Source organism: Harpia harpyja, chromosome 2 (assembly GCF_026419915.1).
Source record: "Harpia harpyja isolate bHarHar1 chromosome 2, bHarHar1 primary haplotype, whole genome shotgun sequence".
Taxonomy (NCBI): domain Eukaryota; kingdom Metazoa; phylum Chordata; class Aves; order Accipitriformes; family Accipitridae; genus Harpia; species Harpia harpyja.
The window spans coordinates 79,256,271-79,277,254 of NC_068941.1; the positions used below are offsets into that span (position 1 = coordinate 79,256,271).

General features: G+C 43.2%; 1 protein-coding gene across 1 annotated transcript; it reads right to left on the bottom strand.

Annotated features, from left to right (window-relative positions):
* Nucleotides 1-15,039: 15,039 nt before the first annotated feature.
* Nucleotides 15,040-20,026, bottom strand: ADRA2C (adrenoceptor alpha 2C). Its single transcript, XM_052780589.1, has one exon. It carries the CDS (start codon nucleotides 19,905-19,907, stop codon nucleotides 18,570-18,572), a length of 1,338 nt encoding a protein of 445 aa, XP_052636549.1. The 5' UTR covers nucleotides 19,908-20,026; the 3' UTR covers nucleotides 15,040-18,569.
* Between the last annotated feature and the right edge of the window lie 958 nt (nucleotides 20,027-20,984).

A 20,984-nucleotide genomic window follows, 5' to 3' on the forward strand; every position in this document is an offset into this window, starting at 1 on the left:
GAAGACTCTGCCGTAAGCATCTGCAGATGTCAGGTTTCATCTCCTGTGCCTATAAGACCTGAAAGCAGTGTGAGGCTGAGGCCCCTCAGCAGACATGCCCTTGTGTGATCTCACCTAATATATACAGGAATTAATGTATTGTGAATTTTTTTTGCTTATCCTCCTTGCAAGACTTTCATGTGAAATTTCCCCGAGCACTTGCGTTTCTCTTTCGTCTCTGCCACGACCTGGGCTGAGCCGCAGGGGCGGTTTGCTGGGACTCACAAAGCGGCCATTCCTCATTCTCCCTTTATGGCAGATTCAATCCAGCCAGAACTGGGGCCACAGCCATTACTCACACAAAAGCATGTGGGAATATATTAATATCTCCCTTCTCCCAGCCATTCTTCAGGGCTGTGGAAGATTTCTCTTCCAGCCCTTGAGTCGACTTGCTGCCTGGCCAGCCAGCCTTGCTATAAGCTCTGTGCCTGTGTGTGCCTGCATGCCTCTTACTCGGTTTTGTCAAAACCGTTCCCTGTCAAATATAATTATGTATTTGCTGGGCCACAGAAATTGTGATTTTCTTCCTGCTTCAGACTGAGCATTAGAGAGTTCAGGACTGAAGCTCAGGTCTTCCCTTTCTTTTCATGAATGCTATAAGACTTAAGTTCCTGGGTTACACTTTACTCTGGGCAAAATGATATTTAAATTATTCTCTGTATAGAGGAAGAGTTTCCACCTGTGAATGAGAGTGGCTCACCCCTGTCAGATTACCCTGCAGAGCTGTGATTAGAGGAAAGCCATGAGAAATAAGGTTCAAATCTCTTCTGCAGATAACTTGAGTAACAGGGAAAGAAATCACAATTTCTACCCCAAATTTACCTCGTGGTATTCCTGTAAATACCAAGGAAAGAGAGGTACACTCCTAAAGCCCAGTTGACTGCCTGACACCCTGAGAAAATGACTGTCCACCCCACCCATCCCACCAAGGTTTTTGCAGCAGCAATGTGCTTAGTATGCATTTTTTGCAGACGCTCATTCATACTCTCCCACTCTCATTACATGAGCTTTCTGCCCTCATATAATGTATAGGGGAGAAAATGGCTTAATTTGAGAGTTTATGAATCACCAGGGTTCAGCACAGGGCACAAATTTGAGCACTGCGATGCCCAAGTCCCTTCAGAGAGCTAGCTGTAAATGAACGATCCTACCTGGCTATATCTGTGAGTGTTACCACTGTATCATATAAAAATTCCCTGTTTTAAAGTTTAAATTCGTATGTTTATTTGTCCATAGGATTATTAAGCAAGCCTTATATCCAGAGCGTGACTGAAGGATTTACTGAGATGACATATATGTCAGCATAAAAATATTACTGCAGGACCATTTTAAACACACCAGAAGTGTATCCTTAATTGAGACTCGCTTAGTGGCCTGGGAATACATCTTATGTAGGATTGATTATGCACTCCTGAGCTAGCAGGAGACATGCATGCAAGAGCACATGACATAAATAAAGCTCTGATGCAAAAAGGTTCAGAACAGAGCTCTTAACGGAGATGTTTCCTACAGGCAGCTCTTGGCATTGGCTTTGCTTAGAAAGGTCTCATGATCTTACAGAAAAAGAATTTAGCTTCTCAGCATTTAGTGTGTTTAGAAATGCAAATATCTTTGTCTCTGGCATTTCTGATGGCTTGTCAGGTTTAGGTTGCTGTAAGCGTGCGAAAAAATATTCAGAGAAATGACCTTCTTTTCCTTTTGTTAATATGATATCCCCAAATTATCTCCCCTGTTCTAGTTTCTATTTCCTTTTGAGTCAAGACCAATTATCCCTGCAGCTTTCCAGCTGAATGCAACAATATGTCAGGGTACTGCTCACCTATTTACACACCATAGTGCTCTGAAGCACAAATGCACACGCTGCTCATCTGTCAATCAACAGTTCTTTAATAACTAAGGTACACAAAGAAATTTTGTAGTCATATTCTACAGAATATGTCTAAATCTACTCTGAACCCTCTTCATGCCCTCTTGACTCTCAGAAAGCTAAAGCAGATTTTGATCCAGTAGTTGGGAATTGGGCAATTTTGTCTTCAGTATATCCTCATGCTATTTGTCAAATGCTAAAAAATTATCTCCAGAACCAATCTGACTAGGAAAGCAGGTAGGATTACAAACTGTCTCTTCTTTCATTGCCACCAGCTACTCAAATAATGTTTTTTACAATGATATAGTTGACACCACACCTGTTCCTACCAGCATAAGTACAATTGTGTCCCAAGATAAGGAGCAATGCCCCCAAAGCAGTTCAGCCTATGAATTATGATTAAGGACATGTTTGCCCCATGCTGTGGAACATGGTATGGAGATTCCTGAGGTGTCACTGACATCCAGTGTCCCAGCTCACCATTATTCTGTGATTTTATCCCTTTTCACAGACCAACTGACCTTGCTGAGCAACCATCTCTTAATACAATTGTTGTGGCTGGTAAACTGCGGGATGCTGCAGGGTCCCTCCCAGTGCCTGCCCTCTTACTGCGCTGAGCCATGACATAAGGAGGTGCAAAGCAACATGTCTTTCTTCAGCCAGGCTAGGGAGCCTGTCTCCATCAAAAGGCTTTACTTTGCAATCCCAGGCCACGAGCCCCTTTTCCAGTAGCTCTCCTCAGTAGCTTAGGGGAGAAGTGAGGGATGCTGTGGCTTGCTAGGTTGCTATTGGGGTTTGGTCAGGGTATCGATGTTGGTTATTTTCATAAAGGTTTTACAGGCTACCACAAAAAGATATAGAGAAGTCTAAGATACTGCAGTGAGAGTGGAATTTGGTACTAGCGTAGGTCCATAGAAATTTCCCAGCAGGGAATTTGCCCCACAGCCTTTTTTAAATACAAGAGTTTTCAGAAGCTTCTGGTGACAGAGAAAAGACAGTTAAAGGGAACAATTAAATAATAGCTGTCCTGAAGCCAACTGGAAATTGCCTTTGATATCGGAATCCGTCTGTGCCAATAACTGAAGCCTACTGGGGAGAAGATGAAACAAAAAGAAATAAAAGTGTCATGACTACTGGTGGACAAGTAGATGAAATTCAATTAGCTTAGCTTGAAACACGCATTCACCATTGTAAATGAAGTTTAACTTTTCCCCCTCAGTACTGGAATGGAAACTGTTCTGCACATCCTGCCCTGAGAACAAAACTTCTCCGTTTTTTTCTTTTGGACTTCCCCTCAAAATCTAATTTATTATTACAGCTTGAAGTCTCATTTCTATATACTGAGAAACAGCTTCCATACCTATCAGGGCAAGATGAAAGTATTCGCATCATGTAGTAAATGTATATACTTACTCTATCTGAGCAATAGTACTCTTTATTATTCACTATACAGAACACAGGAAATATATAAATGCCAATTCTGTAGAAGTTTCTAATCCAAATTTCTGAATCTGTGCCCTCTTGAATGTTTTCTCCTCATCATCTAGCTCTGAATTTTGTGCCCTGAAACGATTGCTGTAGTATTATGTAACAGGCGTTCCCTCTTGAAGCTAATAAAAAATGCCTCACTAGCTGTTACTGCCACAAATTCTTTTGAAAAAATGACATTCTCTTCTTAATAATGATCTTCTCAGCTGCATTTTAGAAGATAAAAATATAAAGCAATCTCTGCTACACTAATAATGATCTACTTCTGTTTCATATCTCCTTTTTAGTAAAATACTTTCACCCATGCATGTGATTAAAAAATCAGCTTGCTGATCAGTTGGCTTTAGAACTGTCACAGATTTTTCATCAAGAAATGTACAGTAGATGAGCTGAACAGAGTTTACACTGAATGATAGTGAATGTTTTATTGATAGAATATACTATGAAAACAAAAAGTGTTGATGGCAGGGACTGAATAGTAAAAGATACTGTTTTATGACAATAAAAGATTCCCTGAAATGACATTCAAAACCTGCTAAACCATAACAATAGAAATTGGTTATAATCCAAGCAAAGAGATTTAATGTAGTGCTCTTTGCTTGGGATCAGATGCAAGGAACCAAGATTTTCAAACCCTGTTGTCTAAAGTTATTCACTTCAGTCTGGACTGAAGATACGTAAATTCCAAGCTTGAGTTTTTGCTGTGCTAATGGAGCAGCTCTTTCTGAAACAACCAATGCTCATCCTCTGAGCCAGCAACTGCTAAGTTGTAGCCATTTGTTTGGGTAGTCTTCCCCTCAGAGCACTGTGGTTTGTTTAGTTAACATTGGTGAAATCCAGCTTCTGACAAAAGCATTACGCAGTTTACTCTTAGTAGAGAATAAAACCAAAGGCAGAAATATGCCTATTGTGCACTCACATCATCACCTCTAAGCTCAAATGGAAAACAGGACTTAGAAACCCTGATATCACAAACAAAAATCTCTGCTAACAAATTACTTATTAGTCATCAGAATTTTTCATTCCAGTCTTCCTACTGTTTGTCTTGTTTGGATTTTAAGAACTTTTTCAAGAAAAAAATAGTCTGAAATTCTTTATTTTTTGCAGGTGTGGATTTTTACTTTTCTCCATGCTTCTGTAGCAAAATAGGAAAAAAGGTACAAGTAGGAAGACAGGTGTAGAGAAATAAAAATATAGAAAAGGGGCCTTTAGGTCATATGGTTTGGGATAGTTTTTCCCAACATTGTTGTTTTCCATTTGAAAAAAAAATAGGAAATGTTAAAACTCTGTGAAAAACATTGTCAAAATGGGAAAATAATGTTGAAAACTCTAGTTCTCCTGCTAGGTAGCCAGTGGTACAAAAAAGGGTTTCAGTTTTGTTAATTAGGTTTTTTTTCATTAAAATGCCTTTGAAAACTGAATATTACCTGTGGAGTGGCGTAGAGGAAAATTCCATTTTCTAGCATTACAGATATATGTGAACAAAGCATTACTAGGAGAGTAAACGCATCATAACGTGGGGAGATACAGCATAAGAATCCCTATACAAACAGGACAGAAAGACTCCCATCCTCAGCAACTTTAGTGGTAGCTTGTTTCTTTCCTTTCCATCCACGGATCAGATGGTCCTTCTAGCAACACCTCCACCCACCTCTCAAACATGCTCACAATATCCAGGTGTTTCAGTAGATATCTGCCTCCCATCCCAAGGGATTTTCTTGCTTGGTCCTGCCAGACAGTATCACCAGCTAACCTGGCTCAGAGGTATAGTTGGATTCAACTGGGCAGCCCACTCAGTTCAGTTCCTGTCCTTTGCAACATCTTTTGGTGTCCTTGAAATCTGCTGCTACCTATCACAAAGGTCTGTGCACTTTCTTCCAGCAAAACCCTCTATCAGCTTTGTCATACAGTTCTCCTGCAGAGGAGGCATCAGCTATTAACGCTGTTGAACACATTAGAAGGTGTGTAAAAACAAACTCTACCTTTATAAGGTAAGATGTCCTTCCCTTTCCCTGCTCTGAGCCCCAGAATCCGAGTTCAAGTATAATGATGGATCGTTTCTAGAGGAATTATGAGCAGTTGGCCCATACAAAATAAATGCTCTGTGGCAGCATACTTCCATTTCATGAATGAATAATACTTTCTCCTCTACAGTCTCTTCATAGGATTTACTGATCAATACCATGAGGCTACACTGCAGCAAAAGAAGGCTGGAGCTATAAATTCTTCAGTGTTTCTCTACCTGATTTTGGAAGAAGCAGTAATATAAGAATTGTATTTTGTGGTCACATATGCTGAATCTATTTGTTTCTACTGGACAATATATATTGCAATCATCACTCCAGCAAAGCCATAGTTATGGTTTAATACCTCAGTTGACCTAAGCACTAGTTTTCTCAATTATTTTAGGGGGTTGAAATGTCACAGACTGGTTTCCAGCACAGAACTGAAGCTTTTCTAAAGGCTAGCAGAAAACCCAAATAATCTGCACTGGAACATTTCATCACTGATTAAATGATGCCTGTTTCATGGGTTAGTTTCTTCTAGGCCCCATTTGGAAGCTGATGTCGATGGACTGACTGGTAGCCATCTGTAGCTGGTGCACACTGCAGAACTGGTATCCTCTGTGTTCTTTCTTATGTATTACTCAAATTTATCCCCAGATACACTTACTCACAGAAAGAATTATTTTTCAGTATTATAGGTCTCTGGATCTAAATGGTTACAAGAAGGCAGCAGCAACTGGGAGGGGCTGTTGTGAATGATAGGAGTGAGCCTGCTTGTGTTTCTGAGCTCTAACATCAGTTAATTCAATTGCAGTGCAGGAGTCTTCTATTTGAAATGGGAGTCTGTAAATGCCAGCTTACAGTCATTTTGCTGCTTTATTTTCTTGCACTAGCTGCACTTTTGCAGGGGGTTTGTGGAATGGGGAAGAAACAAGAAACATGAAGGAAGAAAAAGAGAAAGGGACATTAAAGAAAGTAAAAAGATAATTAATGGGTATTAAAGGGGAGCAGTCAGGAGCCAATAAAACCAATATCCCATTATTAAGAAGGCAATTCAGTTATAGAGTCAGTGCACAGACAATTACATTCTTGCCAAGGAACCCTGAGGCTATTCATGGAACTGTTTACCTGAATGAGTGAGTGTGTGTGTGTGTGAGTGTGATTGCTCCTTAAAAAAATTAAAATGGAACTTTAAGACAAAACAAACTTTTAAAAGCACATGACAAATTTACATATATGTTAAATCAAAGTGGGCAATTTACAGCTTTAACAATACTAAATAAAAATATCTATTTATCCTGATCTGTACTGTGTTTTTCCACAATGTAATTATTTATTTTAATTGTTCAAGTTGAATGTTTAGCTAGCATATAAAGAAAGTGCTCCTCATTTGTTTTGTGTTGAAGGTTTAAAAATGGCTTATTTCTGTTATTTTAATCTGGGGACATATGTAGTTCTCATTGTAGGATGTGCAATTGCTTGGGAAATAGTTATAAAAATAACTTCAAAGAACAGAAACAGAGCACACTGATTTAGAAGCCTCATGAGTGCAGTTTTCTGGATATATGTAGACAAAATGTTGACATTTATCATTCCAGCATTTTTTCCACATTCAAACAATTTGTCATTATATGTATCCTGAGCAGGAGTCATGCTCCTAGGCATTGAACTTGCACATACGAAACCCCAAAACAGGAACTGCCTCAGAAACATCTAAGTCTCAATGCAAGCACTGTTCCCAGAATCACAGCTCCCACAGAGATTAAGACCTCCTTCCCAATGCTGTACCACAGACAGTGAGAGGTTTTGCACTAAATATTTGCGAATAATATGACCTAAGCTAGGCAGGAAAATTTAAGGCAATTTTTCCTCTCAATAGATAATCATAGAATCATAGAATCGTTTAGGTTGGAAAAGACCCTTAAGATCATCGAGTCCAACTGTTAACCTAACCTAACACTGCCAAGTCCACCACTAAACCATGTCTCTAAGCGTCACAGTCTTTTAAATACCTCTAGGGATGGTGACTTAACCGCTTCCCTGGGGAGCCTGTTCCAGTGCTTGATAACCTTTTCAGGGAAGAATTTTTTCCTAATATCCAGTCTACACCTCCCCTGGTGCAACTTGAGCCTGTCTCCTCTTGTTCTGTCACTTTTTATTTGGGAAAAGAGGCCGACACCCAGTGATAAATTGTCAGTTCTGTAATATCTTCTGTAGATACATAAAATAGCAAACTCAAAATTTTTAGCGCTACTTCAGTGTACAAGAGTTTGGGAAAGCTACAGAAGTTAGATATAAAAGTAGACATTGATGATGCATATTGCAACTCTCAAATTTCAAGTCATTTAAAGCAAAACCAGAGGACAGATGAAGTCCTTAATGAGTGGTACTTCAGTGACTATCTTCAAGTTTTTATTATATGTTTTTCTAACAATAATGATCTAGGACTTCTGTAGCACTTTTTTTTTTGTTCATAACTTTCAAAAATATTTATGAATGAAGTAATACTGTGCATATCCTGTAATGAAACAGAGAGGCAAGAGATCGAAATGACAGGTTCAAAGCTCATAGCACACTGGGCTAGAGACCAGCAACAGAACTAGACATGAATCCTTGTCCAGGCCTCAATAACGTCTCTGTTTGCGGTTTACTTCTTATAAAACAGAATTTTAAAAGTTTTGGGCCCAGAACTAGCCCTTTTACTCCATCCGAATAGTATCAAAGGCTGAAAAATACCTGCTGGCATTTAAAAGTGTTTTTGGAGTCCCCATCGTGACCGAAGAGGGCCTCAAAGAGTTTTCTGAACTTTCTGAAGCCATGTGGGAGTGTGAATGGTACCTAGCACCTCTTCATAAAAGACAGTGGAGGTGTGCAGAAGGAAAGGATTTGGTTTGGTAACCAAACAGAACAGCATATTTATCAGCTGTAGCAATGGAATGTGTAGTCAGTTGATCCCACGAACAAGTTTAGCGAGGAACAAATATAGCCCGTGCCTTCATGATGCTGTTGATTCACCACTCCCTCAGCCAGGTGGGCTTTAGCTGCCTCAGCAGCATCTGCAGACCAGAGACTGCAGCCAGCAGCCGCAGACCGGCTCTGCTCACACCTTGCCGCAGATTTGGCCCCAGGAATCTCGTTTCTTTCTTGAGTGGACGCGGAGAGGAAATAGATACTTTATGTTGTACTTGTGCAAGCTACATCAAGGATTATAACCGTATGCTAAGAGCATTTTCTAGCCCTGTGATATATTTAGTGGCAACCAAATAACAAACCTTATAACTCACATGGAATATACAACTGTATTGCCATGCCCTACAATAGCATCTGCATTGTAACTGCAGAGAAACATTACTGACATTTTGAAAGGAAGGAAAGGATTTGCAATTCCAGATGTGACAACGTATTCATGAATTCATCAGCTAGCACCTGATCCTCTTAAATGCCACTTCTACAGAAGGGTCAGGCACCTTCCATGCAAAAATGAATGAGGAATAGAGCAACATGTGTCATGGTCAGAGACTCCCATTGCTCAGGCTTTAACTAAAATCTTCAGCTGTGTATGGAAACATACTAATTTCCTTGCTATTTTTATCCCACTCAGGACAGCTATGGTATAAATCATGACTTGGTGCTTTATGATCTATATTCTTCACCACTTCAAAGTCAGTAAATCATGAAGACACATTTGACTTGCTGGACATAAACATAGTTGGTTTTATTTGGGAAAAAAAAAATCAAAAGCAGTATTTGGCTGGAGTTCTAAAAAAATTGCCTGTAAAATATTTGTATGTGTGTGTGCCTCTACTGTGTTAAGGACTGGGGTGGGGGGGTTGGCAGGAGATGGGAACATGCTGTAGCAGTCTCTAGTTACTAAATTAATTCCAAAGAAAGAAAAGGTTTTTGTCCTGGACCCGGCCAAATGTGCGTTAGACAGACTTTTCACACAGCAGATGATAGAAAAGTTTGAGAGATCCAAATGCCCTAAGGAAGAGATAAGCAAAGTTTGCCCACCTATAGCATATATGTGCATCTTTCTATAGACTTATTTTGATGTTATCCAGTTATTAAGACTTTCCTTTTGTTTATTATTAGGAGGAAACAGGTCTTAGAGTCCTAGGCTAATTCAGGTTGGAAAGGACCTCAGGATGTCTCTAGTCCAGTCTCCTGCTCAAAGGTTTGTATGTTTCTTCTCTGAGAGAAAGGGAGGGGAAAAAAAGTAATATTTCTCTCATTAATTAATAGTAACTGTTACCACAACAAGAATCTAGTTAACACACAAAAGAGCTATGACACTTATTGAAAACACTGTAACCTGAGGGCACCCTCAACCTATGTGACTGTCAGTTATCCCAAGCTGGAGATGACAGAATTAGGTTAAGAATGAACTGCTGCTGAACTCTTTCTCCAGGAACAGACAGGTTCCCTCTCCTACCACATTTACTATGCATGACTACTTTTTAAAATTAGTTCTACTTACTTTTTTTCTTTAATGCCATATTTGGGGACAATCCTTTCCCTTAGTTATGAAAAGTATGAGTTTGATAGACATTGACTGGCATTTCTGAAGGTGATAAATAGTGTCAGGAAGCCTCCTCTGTACAAAAGGTTCACCTGACATTCAAGTTCCCTCTAAGGTCATCACTTTGCCTGAAAAATATGCAAAGAATTGCTCAATAGCCCAAAATGGTTGTTCTCAACAGGCGTATTGCCAGTTAGGGAGTCCATCATGCCTAACGTTGGAATCATGTATGTTATTTCTTGACATTTATTTTTCATTGGGTTTCCAGGTAATTTCTGGATTATTGAAGACATAGGTTCAGCAATCTCAAGGGAGGTGACCTTCAAAGTGTGAGAAAAGAATGATCTAGTGATCCACATTGTATCCTGAGACACTTGGTAGGCACTAAAAGAAGTGGCAGATATGAAAGATCCCTGGGTTTATATCTGTTTTTCTGCCTGAATCTGAGCCTTGACCCATAAATGAGGTTGGTTATTTCAGTGACTAGTTTTGGGGGATCTTGGGTCAATTTTTTTTTTTTTTTTTTTAGTAGTACTTCTGATTTCTGTACTTTGCCAGGACTACAGAAAAAGTCCACCCCTTTGGGGTGTAAATCATAGGTCAGAGTTATGCCCTGAGGGTACTTGTTCAATACATGGAAGAAACAGGCATCTAGAAATGGGAATGTGAATCCAACACCGGTGACTAAAAATACAAACACAATCCTTAAAAAAACACTAGCAATGCCAGTGCCTCCTCACAAACTGGAGGTAGTGCCTTACTTTTTTCTTATTCTGCAAAACCCAAACTGCATGATGTACCTACCAGATGGAGAGAAACATTTAGTTTGTGTGTCCTGATAGGATTTGTGTGCAAGTTCAGTGGACATGCAATGTTCACAGAGCCAGAAGCAGAACTTTAAAGCACAGGCAGAACTTTATACATTGGAGCTTAGCAGGGGTTTGAGACTCAATAGTGGATTTGCAGCTGGAAGTATCCACATAAAGTAGAAGCTTGTTAAGATTTACCTACCTAAATGCCATTAATCTTTCGGTTTCTCATCAGCAAAAAGGGCATGGTAGTCCCTCCTTAATGCATAAAGACATTGACAGACTAAGTATAACAAAGGTTATGAAGCATTTAGATACTGTGATAATGGAGCTCAGAGCTGAGTGCCCATAAACCCAGGGGCCTGAGCTGCCCACGATCCAGGAGCCTGGAAGTCTCGGCTTTCTGGCACCTTATCCAGCAGCCTGCCCAGGAGCCAGACAGACAAGCCAGTGAGCAGTCAGCCCAGCAGAAGCTGATTAAAGATCTCCTGGTTTCCACTATATATTGGGCAAAACAGACACATACTTTAAGGAAAGATCAGATTTCATCAAACTGGCATTTTTCTGACAGAAAAAACATGCCATCCAGGAATCTTCAATCACTTCTATTGCTAATTGTGTTGTTAAAACAATGCATCATGTTCCTCTGGTGTACCAAGTGGCAAATCAAAAGCAGTGTCTGATGGATTGACTAAAAGTCTCTCCTTAATCACTAACAGAAATTACTGCTGATGTAAACAAATCAGTGCCAACCTTAGTGAATGCACATTTATAGACACTTTGAAACTCCGCACACAAGCATTTATTGGAGATAAATGTATGGCTTGGAGTGAATCAAGAACTTTTAGCATCACTCCTGTTACTCCACTAGAAGTACTTACCTATAGCACAACACTGCATCGAAGCACCTCACAGAGAGTCTTCTGGGGAATCCTCCCAGCATACCTGGGAGGAGGGGAAGCACTGTCCACCCTTTGTTGATCAGACACTGAGGCATACAAGGTAAAAGCACAGCAAGCATGTGCTGTGTATTGTACTCAGATTGCAAGCAGGGATGGATTTAAAGAGTGCAAAAAGGGAAGAGAAAGACAAAGTGCGAGAATCTGCTACAATGTGGAGGGATTCAATAGGCACATAATTTCATACTCTAATCTTTGCTGGACACTTGAAATTGCTCCTCTCAGTACAGCTGCAGGGGCCCCAGGGGAACAGCTCCACACACTGTTTGCTCCAAATTCCGATGAGAGGCACGTCTGAGTAGGTGGTCTCAGCTAAGGCATCCCCACCACAGACAAGATTAAGCCTTTTCCTTAGTTCAGCTGCGGCCTTTTCTTTTAAAATTTAGCTGGAGTGGCTGGGGTTTTTCAGGATTTCTCATATTCTTCCCAGTGTTTGACATGTGTTTGCTTTCCAGATAGAGAATGTCCTTGTGGAATGAGAGTGTTAGTCTACTGAGAGATAAAAAGCTAGATCAAATAAAACATTTATGTGCCTAAAGGAAAGGCATTTTAGCTGCATCACCTTTATAAATAGTCTATTGGTGAAAGCACTCGGTGAGGAAGTGGGAGACCTCAGTATTAATTTCTTACTCCAACAGACTAGGTTGAAAGGGATGCTGTGCTTAAAGTGTTCTGCTACAGAGGAAAGAATTTGAAATGCTCGGTCAAAGGCATAGAGAGCAAAAACAAGAGAAGCATGTCCCTGCAGCCTTGGGTTAGTGTCTCTATTAAGTGTGCTGTACATCTCAGAACCACTCAGGTTATTATTTCTCTGACTCATGTCACTTACTAGACATCACACCAAAAGACCTTCTCCTAGTGGCCTGCTTTTTAATTTATTAGAGGAGACTTAACAGAGTTAATGGAGGGAAATATGAATCCTCATTTTTTTCCTGTTGTCAACAGGGTGTACAGCTTTCTCTGTCAGCAGAGCGCTATCAGGAAAGAGTATCATACAAAACGAATGACTGCTGTTCACAAAAATGCTGAAACACAACTAATTGATTTTGATGAAGCAGGCAGCTGTATTTGATTTGTGTACTTTACATTCAGGAGCTTCAATAAAGCATTTTTGTTAAAAGAGTTACATATAGACAAATTGAGTTAAGTGCTGTTTTACTTTTCATTAGATTTTTTTCAGAGAAGTATAGTAAAGAAAATTGCTTTACAGCAGAATGCCATTTATTGACAGAAAAGCTCTTTTTTTCTAGTGTAAACTGTATCATCTGTGTAGTCCATTAAAAATAAGCTTCTGCAATTTTGCATGAATTTCTGTTTTCCAAAAGAAAAAAAAGGGAGTGGGAGGAGGAAGACTGCTATCGCAGTAAGATGTTAGGCTGGGACTAAGACACCAGGTTTCAATGCCTAATATTTTCCATGCCTCTCTTTCTTTTTTTCTGTAAGATACTGGCAATCTTTCTCTACCTTATCAACTGTCATGCAGTTGAATTAAAAAACGTTTGGGATAGTGTAGTGAAGGACATGTGCCAGAGGAGAGATGTACTTAAAATGTCTTCTGTCGTGTTCTAAGGGCTGCCACTTCAAACAAAGGCAATGTACCAACTGCAGGTATCACCTAAATTCAGACCAAACATGATAGCCACTGTGAGTTGAAGATACCCCAGCCTTTCCCACTAAAATCAGTAGCAGAGTTATCCACCCACTGGAGGACTGGGCATCTGGTATAACCATCTGAACACTGACTGTCAATTGCCACTTTTTGCTTCCTTGAGAACCAGTATTTCTACTGTTTCCATGTTACGTACCTCTCCAAGTCTTTCTTAGGAGTTCTAAGTGATTGGGAAACCACAAAATTAAAGGTAGCTCAGTTATCAGAATGGGATCTAGGGAAATTTCACAATACACCCATGACCCTTCAAACTGCTGATTACTCCTTTCTCACATGCCTCATGTGTCAGACTCTCCCATTTCTGTCCTGAAACGGTGATGTGCAGGGTGCATAATATGAACTGATGCTTTTTGCTAAAACTAGACTATATTCAGTGTAACATTATTGATGGTACATGGCCTTTTAGGTCCAAGTGCCAAACTGTATTTTTGGCTTAATTTCAAGGACAAAGGACAAACTTAAGCTTGGTGTTGAACATTGAAGTGAGCAACCCCCTATCCCTACCTTCTCCTGTGTCATCTTTTGTAAGGCCTATTTGACCCACAGATCTGGAAGGCAAAGTAACATTTGCTATTGTGCAAAGAAAAAGGCAAATTCCTCCACTGTACTTGTCTACAGAGCAAAGGTAAGTAAGTATTAATTCCTCCAGTGTTGTGGGTAGTCACTTCTTCATGCACTGTCCCCCCCTCCAAAGAGCTTTTTCTCCAAAGCATCTAGCTGCCTTCTGCTCACCAACAAGGTCACAATGAGCAACCATGAAAACAAACTCATAAATAGCACCAGGCCTTCATTTTGCACAGCTTGTAGGTATTTTCTCCTTCTTGACTGTACTCATAGTTTAAGGTTAGAACATTCTCCTGAAATGCGTGTTGTTACTGACATTTCCTACAAAATCCTTACACTTCTCAGATGCTGTTCTAATCAATATCAACTACTACAGAGCAAGGAAGAGACCAACAGTTTTCTTCTCTGAAAAACAGATGCAATCAGATAATGCTCTTCACACAGCTTATACTGAAAATATACAGTAGGGTTTGTTGCTCTGGGTATATAGTCAAAAACCCCTTGACCCACACCTTCTATGGGTTTGAACAGGAGTCAAAGTTAAGCAGAGAGGATTGCTTGCTTTCAGGTTTTGTACATTTAAACACAAATGTTTGCTTACATTCCTCAGACACATTTACTGAAGAAGAGGCAATGTCTAAGGAAGCTCCTAAGATCCTTGCCCACACTGAGTAGTTCCCTCATTCACAAGTAAACTCCGCTGAAGTTTTCTGGGATTACTCACAAAAGGTGATACAGGTCAATGTGGGCAAAGCTGCTCCCATGGAGTCTTTCATTTCAGGTCTGCTTCTCAGAAACTGCCAGTGCTCTTGGAGCAACATGACTCTTCTGAAAAGAGATCACACAGAACAACAAGGGCCTGATTCTTATTTTGGCCAGTGATTTAAAGCTGTGATCCTGTCAAATCTCCTATATGTAAGGCCCCTTCCATCTGCCTCAAGCCTTGAAGAGGCTAATCCTGTGGTTCTCACTCATGCAAAACTCCCACAGAAGAGGGCTGAAGGACAGCAGCACCAAGTTGCCATCCTAGGTAAGCTATACTGTTCAGTAGTTCAATAACCAACCAACAGTGGTATTGTTCAGAAAATTGGTTCTGAAAATAAAACATTTACTGCTCACTTTAGATTGACAGAAAATTTTCTTCATGGTGAAATGAGAAAATGAAAAGTTAAAGATCAGGTGCTTGTTGTTAAAATCAATATGGCTTCATAGCAACATTTCGTTCTTCCACAACAGTAAAGAGTGAGTGTTTAAACCAGCTCATCAGATGTAATCAAAGACACAACTGGACACATTCAAAACATAAAATATCTTCTCCCTTTTTCTTAAGCAAAAGCTGCATTGACTATTTTTTTCCCATATATGCTATTAGCCAACTTACAGTGGAAGCACAACCACATTGTGAGTAGCAGAGCTGATCAACTTTTTATGAAAATTAACACCATACAGTATGTTACAAACAAATTCCAGTCTTCAGCTATTACAAGTAATAAGAGAACACTGTAATTAAAAAAATAAATCAGCCCCATTTTACTTCCTTGAAGCATATTCAGTAGTTACATTAAAAACAATTTTTATAGAAATCCTCTGTATTCACTAATTTAGAGGGAAATGCACTTAAAAGGGGAGTATACTGCACATCTTTATTGATGAATATTACTTTTTATGTAGCTCAGAAGAAATAAGCTCCTCTTGAGGCATTGAATCAGATGAGTAACTGTGATGAGAAATAAATTAAAACCACAGAAAATGCCCTGTTTTTAAGTATGCTGCTGCACATAGATGTTCAGTATCTGCATCAAACCCTTTTAGACATTTGGAAATGCAAAACAAAAATAAAAGCATTATTTCCTTTATGTTTATAATGACCACAGAATAATTTTATAGTGAAGAAATTACTTTTAAGGCACATCAGTCATTCCATATATACTTCACGTCCACTAAAATCTGACTGTCAATTAAATTTCATTTCCATAGACTCCTTGAATTCTACAAGGAAAAACAAAGGGGAAAGATTGTGTTTACAGGCAACAAATCTCATTTCAAAAGCAGTGCAACAGTGAAACTGCTGTGTGTCTGCAGACTGGGAAACCACCCTAAACCAGCATTAAGTGACAAAAGACCTTCATCTTGGTAGGAGCAGGTATCTCTAATGAAGCCGTCCAGTAGCTCAGAGGTAGTAGCTATGTACCATATGTTGCTTTGGTTGCTCTGCAATTATATAGTTTCTTCAGATTAAACAGACCCGAACTTTTTAGCTACATCGTTACCTACAAACAATATGAGCTTGTTTCAGCTCTTCTTGATGTAACTTTAAAAAGAATTCTCCACTTTGCAAAAGAGAAAATGGCTTGTAGTTTCCTCCTCTCAGTTGCTATTTTTTTCTCTTATTTATCTGTCTCAGGTACGTATTTGTACCAAACCATTTGTTATTTACAAAGGGATGCTCCTGAAAATGAGTCTTGACATCCTTTCTTTAAGTGCAGATGTTTAAATTAGGCTCAAATCTTTTCAAAACTCCAAGCCTTATTTCAAGAAAGCATCTAATGAGTTATGGACTTAGGACTTTGAAAATGTCTCAGTTGTTTTTTTAGTGAAATCAAGCAAACTTCTAGTGCATTTCTTGCTATCAACTAATCCTTACTTCGGCAGAACTCCCACCTGAATTGGCCCTGAAGTTAAATTCTCTATTGAATTAAACAGCAGAATCTTTGCCACCAACCACCTCCTTTTCCAGGGTTAAGTGAACCAAATGCTTATTATGAAAAACTGATGAAACAAAATGACTGCTCTATCATTTCTCCTTATGCCACAGAGATCTGAAGAGAAGAGAGGCTACAGACACCTTTCAGACAGAAGAGAGGGAGTAAAGAAGGGGATATCTAATGATTCTGAGGTATGGATTCAATTTAGCTGTTTCAAGAAGCCTGCTGTATGAGATAAGATTTCGTTCTGTTTTTCAAAGAGCTGTTTACTATGGAAAGGTTCATTTGAGGCAGATGCCAAATCCTGCTGCCTATGGAAGGAGTGATACACATAAAATGGAGCAGTATTTACCCCACAAACAGAATACACACCTTGCAGCAGCACAGCTGGAGAAGGGATGTATAGGCTCAGCTGAGTCTTACACTTGGTATGCAGTGGTGAATGTACAGACACCAGTCCCTGTCTCTCATTCTCTTCATTACAGTTTATGACATTTTATAAACCCATGAGAAATATAGTTTGCTTTAATAACTATTCAAACCCTTCTCCCCTCTTCCATTCCCTCCCCACAACAAAATCCTCTGAAATCATAAACTAGAAATGCAAGCAAGAAAAGGGAAAGAAAGCAACATTAATATTAAAGGTTTGGAACAGCTGCACCGTCTTTTGAGATTTGTTCACGTACACCACTGACAATCTGCAATGTATGCTTCTCATTAAAAAAATAAATATAAAGGATTTAGTTGCTCTAAGACTGTAAATACAAAGGATTTAAAGACCTTAGTGGTGTGGTGATTGCCCTTCCTCTGAAAATCTGCATAGCAGACTGCCTCCGACTGCCCATCTGAGAGCAGCACGCATCCAGCCCCTGAGATAAGCCTTTTGAAGGGGACCTAAAAAGAGGGGGGGAAAAGTTCCCCACGGCACATGCAAGTTGAGTTGGTTGGAAATTTGATTTTTTTCTTTTAACTCAGAAAATGTTAGGCGAGTTCACCAAAATGATTTTTTTTTCACTACCTGCTCCAGGATAGCAAGGTGCTTAGGCCACTGATCTGAGAGGGATGGAGCAGGAATTTACTGCCTGGAGATCCAACAGGGGGAAATAAGGTCATGGGGTGCATGTGCTCTTTTTCATATTTCATGAAAACATGCAAGAATCCCAGGTTCGTCCCACTGACAAATCAAAAATTGTGGGAAGATAGGAAAAACTTTTCCCATCCAGCTCTATAGGCAAAGACCCCTCCAAAGAAAAAGAAAACCCCATGCTTTCTGTTTGTCTTAAGCCCTGCGTAAAATCATCATTCAGAAGGTTTTAACAGTACAAAGGTTTATTTAGAAAAGAGTTTGGATTGTTCTTCTGGTTTTTTTTGGCAAACATTTAAATTCTTTCGTAACTCAAAACACTGTCAGTGCCTGGTACTTTGCACTTTCTTTCCCCACGTAAGCAGTAAAAGCCAATTTCTTACTGGGACGAGCCCACCATAGGCCCCCAGCTGCTTACTTTATAAATCCTCAAATCTCCACCACCACTGCCACTTAATCCTTTCCTCTTGACATCTCTTTTTGTTTTACCACAAAATTCCAGAGCCCATAAAAGCTCACTGCTTCCCAAACTCAGTGTCGTAGCCTATTTTCCTCTGCAGACTCCCCATGCCCTCCATCAGGGTTCAAAGACAATCATTCCCCTCCCCATTTACCCATCCACACTCCAGCACCGCTCCTCCAGCCCCATGTCACCACTCTGTACCATGGTGAATGTCCTCAGCCTCCCCGACACTATCCCCGTACCCCACAGCATCGCTCTGCTCCACGGAGGGTGTGAGCCCTCTTCCTTCTCTCTAAGCCCAAACCCTGTGTTCTCTTCCCTCCCTTCTTTTTCAGCATAGAGCCTTCTCCTTCTCTTTTAACTCCACTCCTGCTCAAGGCAAATCCATCCCTCCAGCTCAATGCCGGAAGTTCTTCTTCTTCTTCTTAAAGAGAATGTGTTTAAAGGACCTGCGGAAGTCCTGGTTGAAGATGGTGTAGATGACCGGGTTGAGGGAGCTATTGCAATACCCAATCCAGAAGAAGAACTTGAAGAGAGTCTCAGGGACCTCACATGCCTCCCGGCAAATACCATAGAGGCTGTAGCTGAAGAAGAAAGGGAACCAGCAAACTACAAAGACCCCCATGACCACGGCCAGCACAAAAGTGAAGCGTTTCTCCCGGGCCTGGGTGACTTTCTTACGGCAGATGCTGCTACGCTTCCGGCGACGGCGATATGAGAAGAACTGCATGGAGCGATTGCTAGAGCGGGACAGATGGCTACTAGAGTGCTTGGAGGAATATGAGTAGGAGAAGGACTGGCTCTTGCTGCTTTTGCGGGGATGCTCCTCCCGGCTCCGCCTCCGTCTGCTCTCTGAGGTGCTGCTCTCCTCCAGCTCGATGTCCTCCAGCTCAGAGGCTTTGCGCCAGTGGTGCACTGAATAATGTCCGTTCTCTCCCAGCTGCATCCTCAGGGACGTGCAGCCGCCAGCAGCGCGGCTCAAGCCATTCTCAGTCTGGGAGGACCCCTCTGGCATCGTACGCTTCTCAGAGAGGGTCCTGGTCCTTAGCTTGGCCACGCGGTAGATGCGGATATAGACCAACACCATGATGAGGCAGGGGGCAAAGAAAGAGCCGATGCAAGAAGAAAGGATGTACCATGTCTCGTCATTGAGCTTGCACTGGGGAAAGCCATCTCCCTCGGGGTCCCGGTACATGGAGATCAATGGCGGGAAGGAGATGACAGCTGAAATGAGCCAGACAGTGAGGATGATGGCCTTGATCCGCCGGGGGGTCCGTTTGAGGTTGTACTCCACCGCCTGTGTGACCGACCAATACCTGTCAAGGCTGATGGCGCACAGGTGGACGATGGAGGAGGTGCAGAAGAGCACGTCCAGCGCCAGGTAAATGTTACACCAAGCCTTGCCGAAGTACCAGTAATTCATAAGCTCGTTGGCTAAGGAGAAAGGCATGACCAGGGTAGCCACCAGGATGTCCGCGCTGGCCAGGGACACCAGGAAGAGGTTCTGGGGGGCTCTCAGCGCCCGGCTGGTGAGCACGGCTATCACCACCAGCACGTTGCCCACGATGGTGAAGACGATGAGGAAGCCCACCACCGCCGCCAGGCTGGCCACGGCCGCCGGGGAGTAGGGGGAGGGCGGCTGCAGGAGGGCCGAGGAGGACGGCGAGGAGGGGGGCAGCGCCAGGGACTCGTTGGAGGAGCCCAGGCTCGCGTTCACCACCAGCAGCAGATCCATGGCGGGTGTGCGGGGCGCCGGCGTCCTAGAGAGCCCCGCGGAGCCCCCGCCCCGCCCGGCCGCCCCGCCGCCGCCGCCGCCCCGCCGCCCTCATCGCCCCCCGCCAACGGTCCAACGGCCGCCCCGCCGCGCGGCTCCCAACGGCCGAGCCGCCCGCCCCTCTCGCCGCCCCGCCGCCTCAGGGCAGGGCCGGGCAGCGCCGCCCCGGCGCGGCAGGGAGCGCGGCAGCGCTGCCTCCCCCCGGCCCCCGGCCAGGGGGCAGCGGGGCACGGCTGGCCCCCGCCTCCCGCCCGGTCGCGCCCGGCTCAAAGCAGCCCGCCGCTCCGGAGAAGACACCGCCCGGCCGACGGGAGTCCCCGGCGGGAGCTGGATCCTCGCAGGGAGCGGGCTCCGGGGCAGGGGCAGCGGCGGCAGCATCAAATCCCACGGAGAGCGGCTCCCGGCGGCCCCTCTCCGGCGGCGCGGCAGCGCGCTCTCGGCGAAGTCGCGGCTGCCCGGCGGCTCCGTCCTAGTCTTGCATCGCGCTCCCAATCGGCGGCGTGCCCCGCCGCCGCGCGCATGCTCAGTCCCGCCAGGTGAAGCCGCCGCGCCCGCCTCGGCGGAACCCCCCGGCTGGGGGAAAACCGCCCCGAGCGCCGCCGCCGCCGCCGCCGCTTCTCCCGCCCCGGGAGCCGCGCGGCCGGGCCGCCCTCTCCTCTCTTCCCCTCCCCGCGGCGGCGCCGTCGTCCCGCGCCGAGCCACGGCGGCGGCCTCCGGGAGGGGACGGCGGCGCGGTGCCGCGGCGCTCCCCGCCGCCCCGCGCAGCCTCCGGCCCCGCTGGGCGGCCGGCAGGTGTTTCTCCTCGCCGCGGCGCGGCTCTGAGGGGAAACGGCCCTGGCGGAGGCCGCCCCGGGATAGGAGTCGTCGGTGCCATGAGGAGCGGCGCCCGGCTCACCTCCCGGCAGCGAGGCGGCGGGCTGGGCACCGCCTGCGGCGCCGGCGTCGCGCGCTAGGGGGCGGCCTTGCCCGCCCGCACGAGGCGGGCGGCCGTTAGCGGCCAGCGGTGCCTCGCCGCGCCGCCCTGAGGGGACCGCCGAG

Bases quoted from the DNA above. Each gene is read 5' to 3' on its own strand.
- ADRA2C (XM_052780589.1), bottom strand. From the start codon at position 19,907: ATGGATCTGCTGCTGGTGGTGAACGCGAGCCTGGGCTCCTCCAACGAG.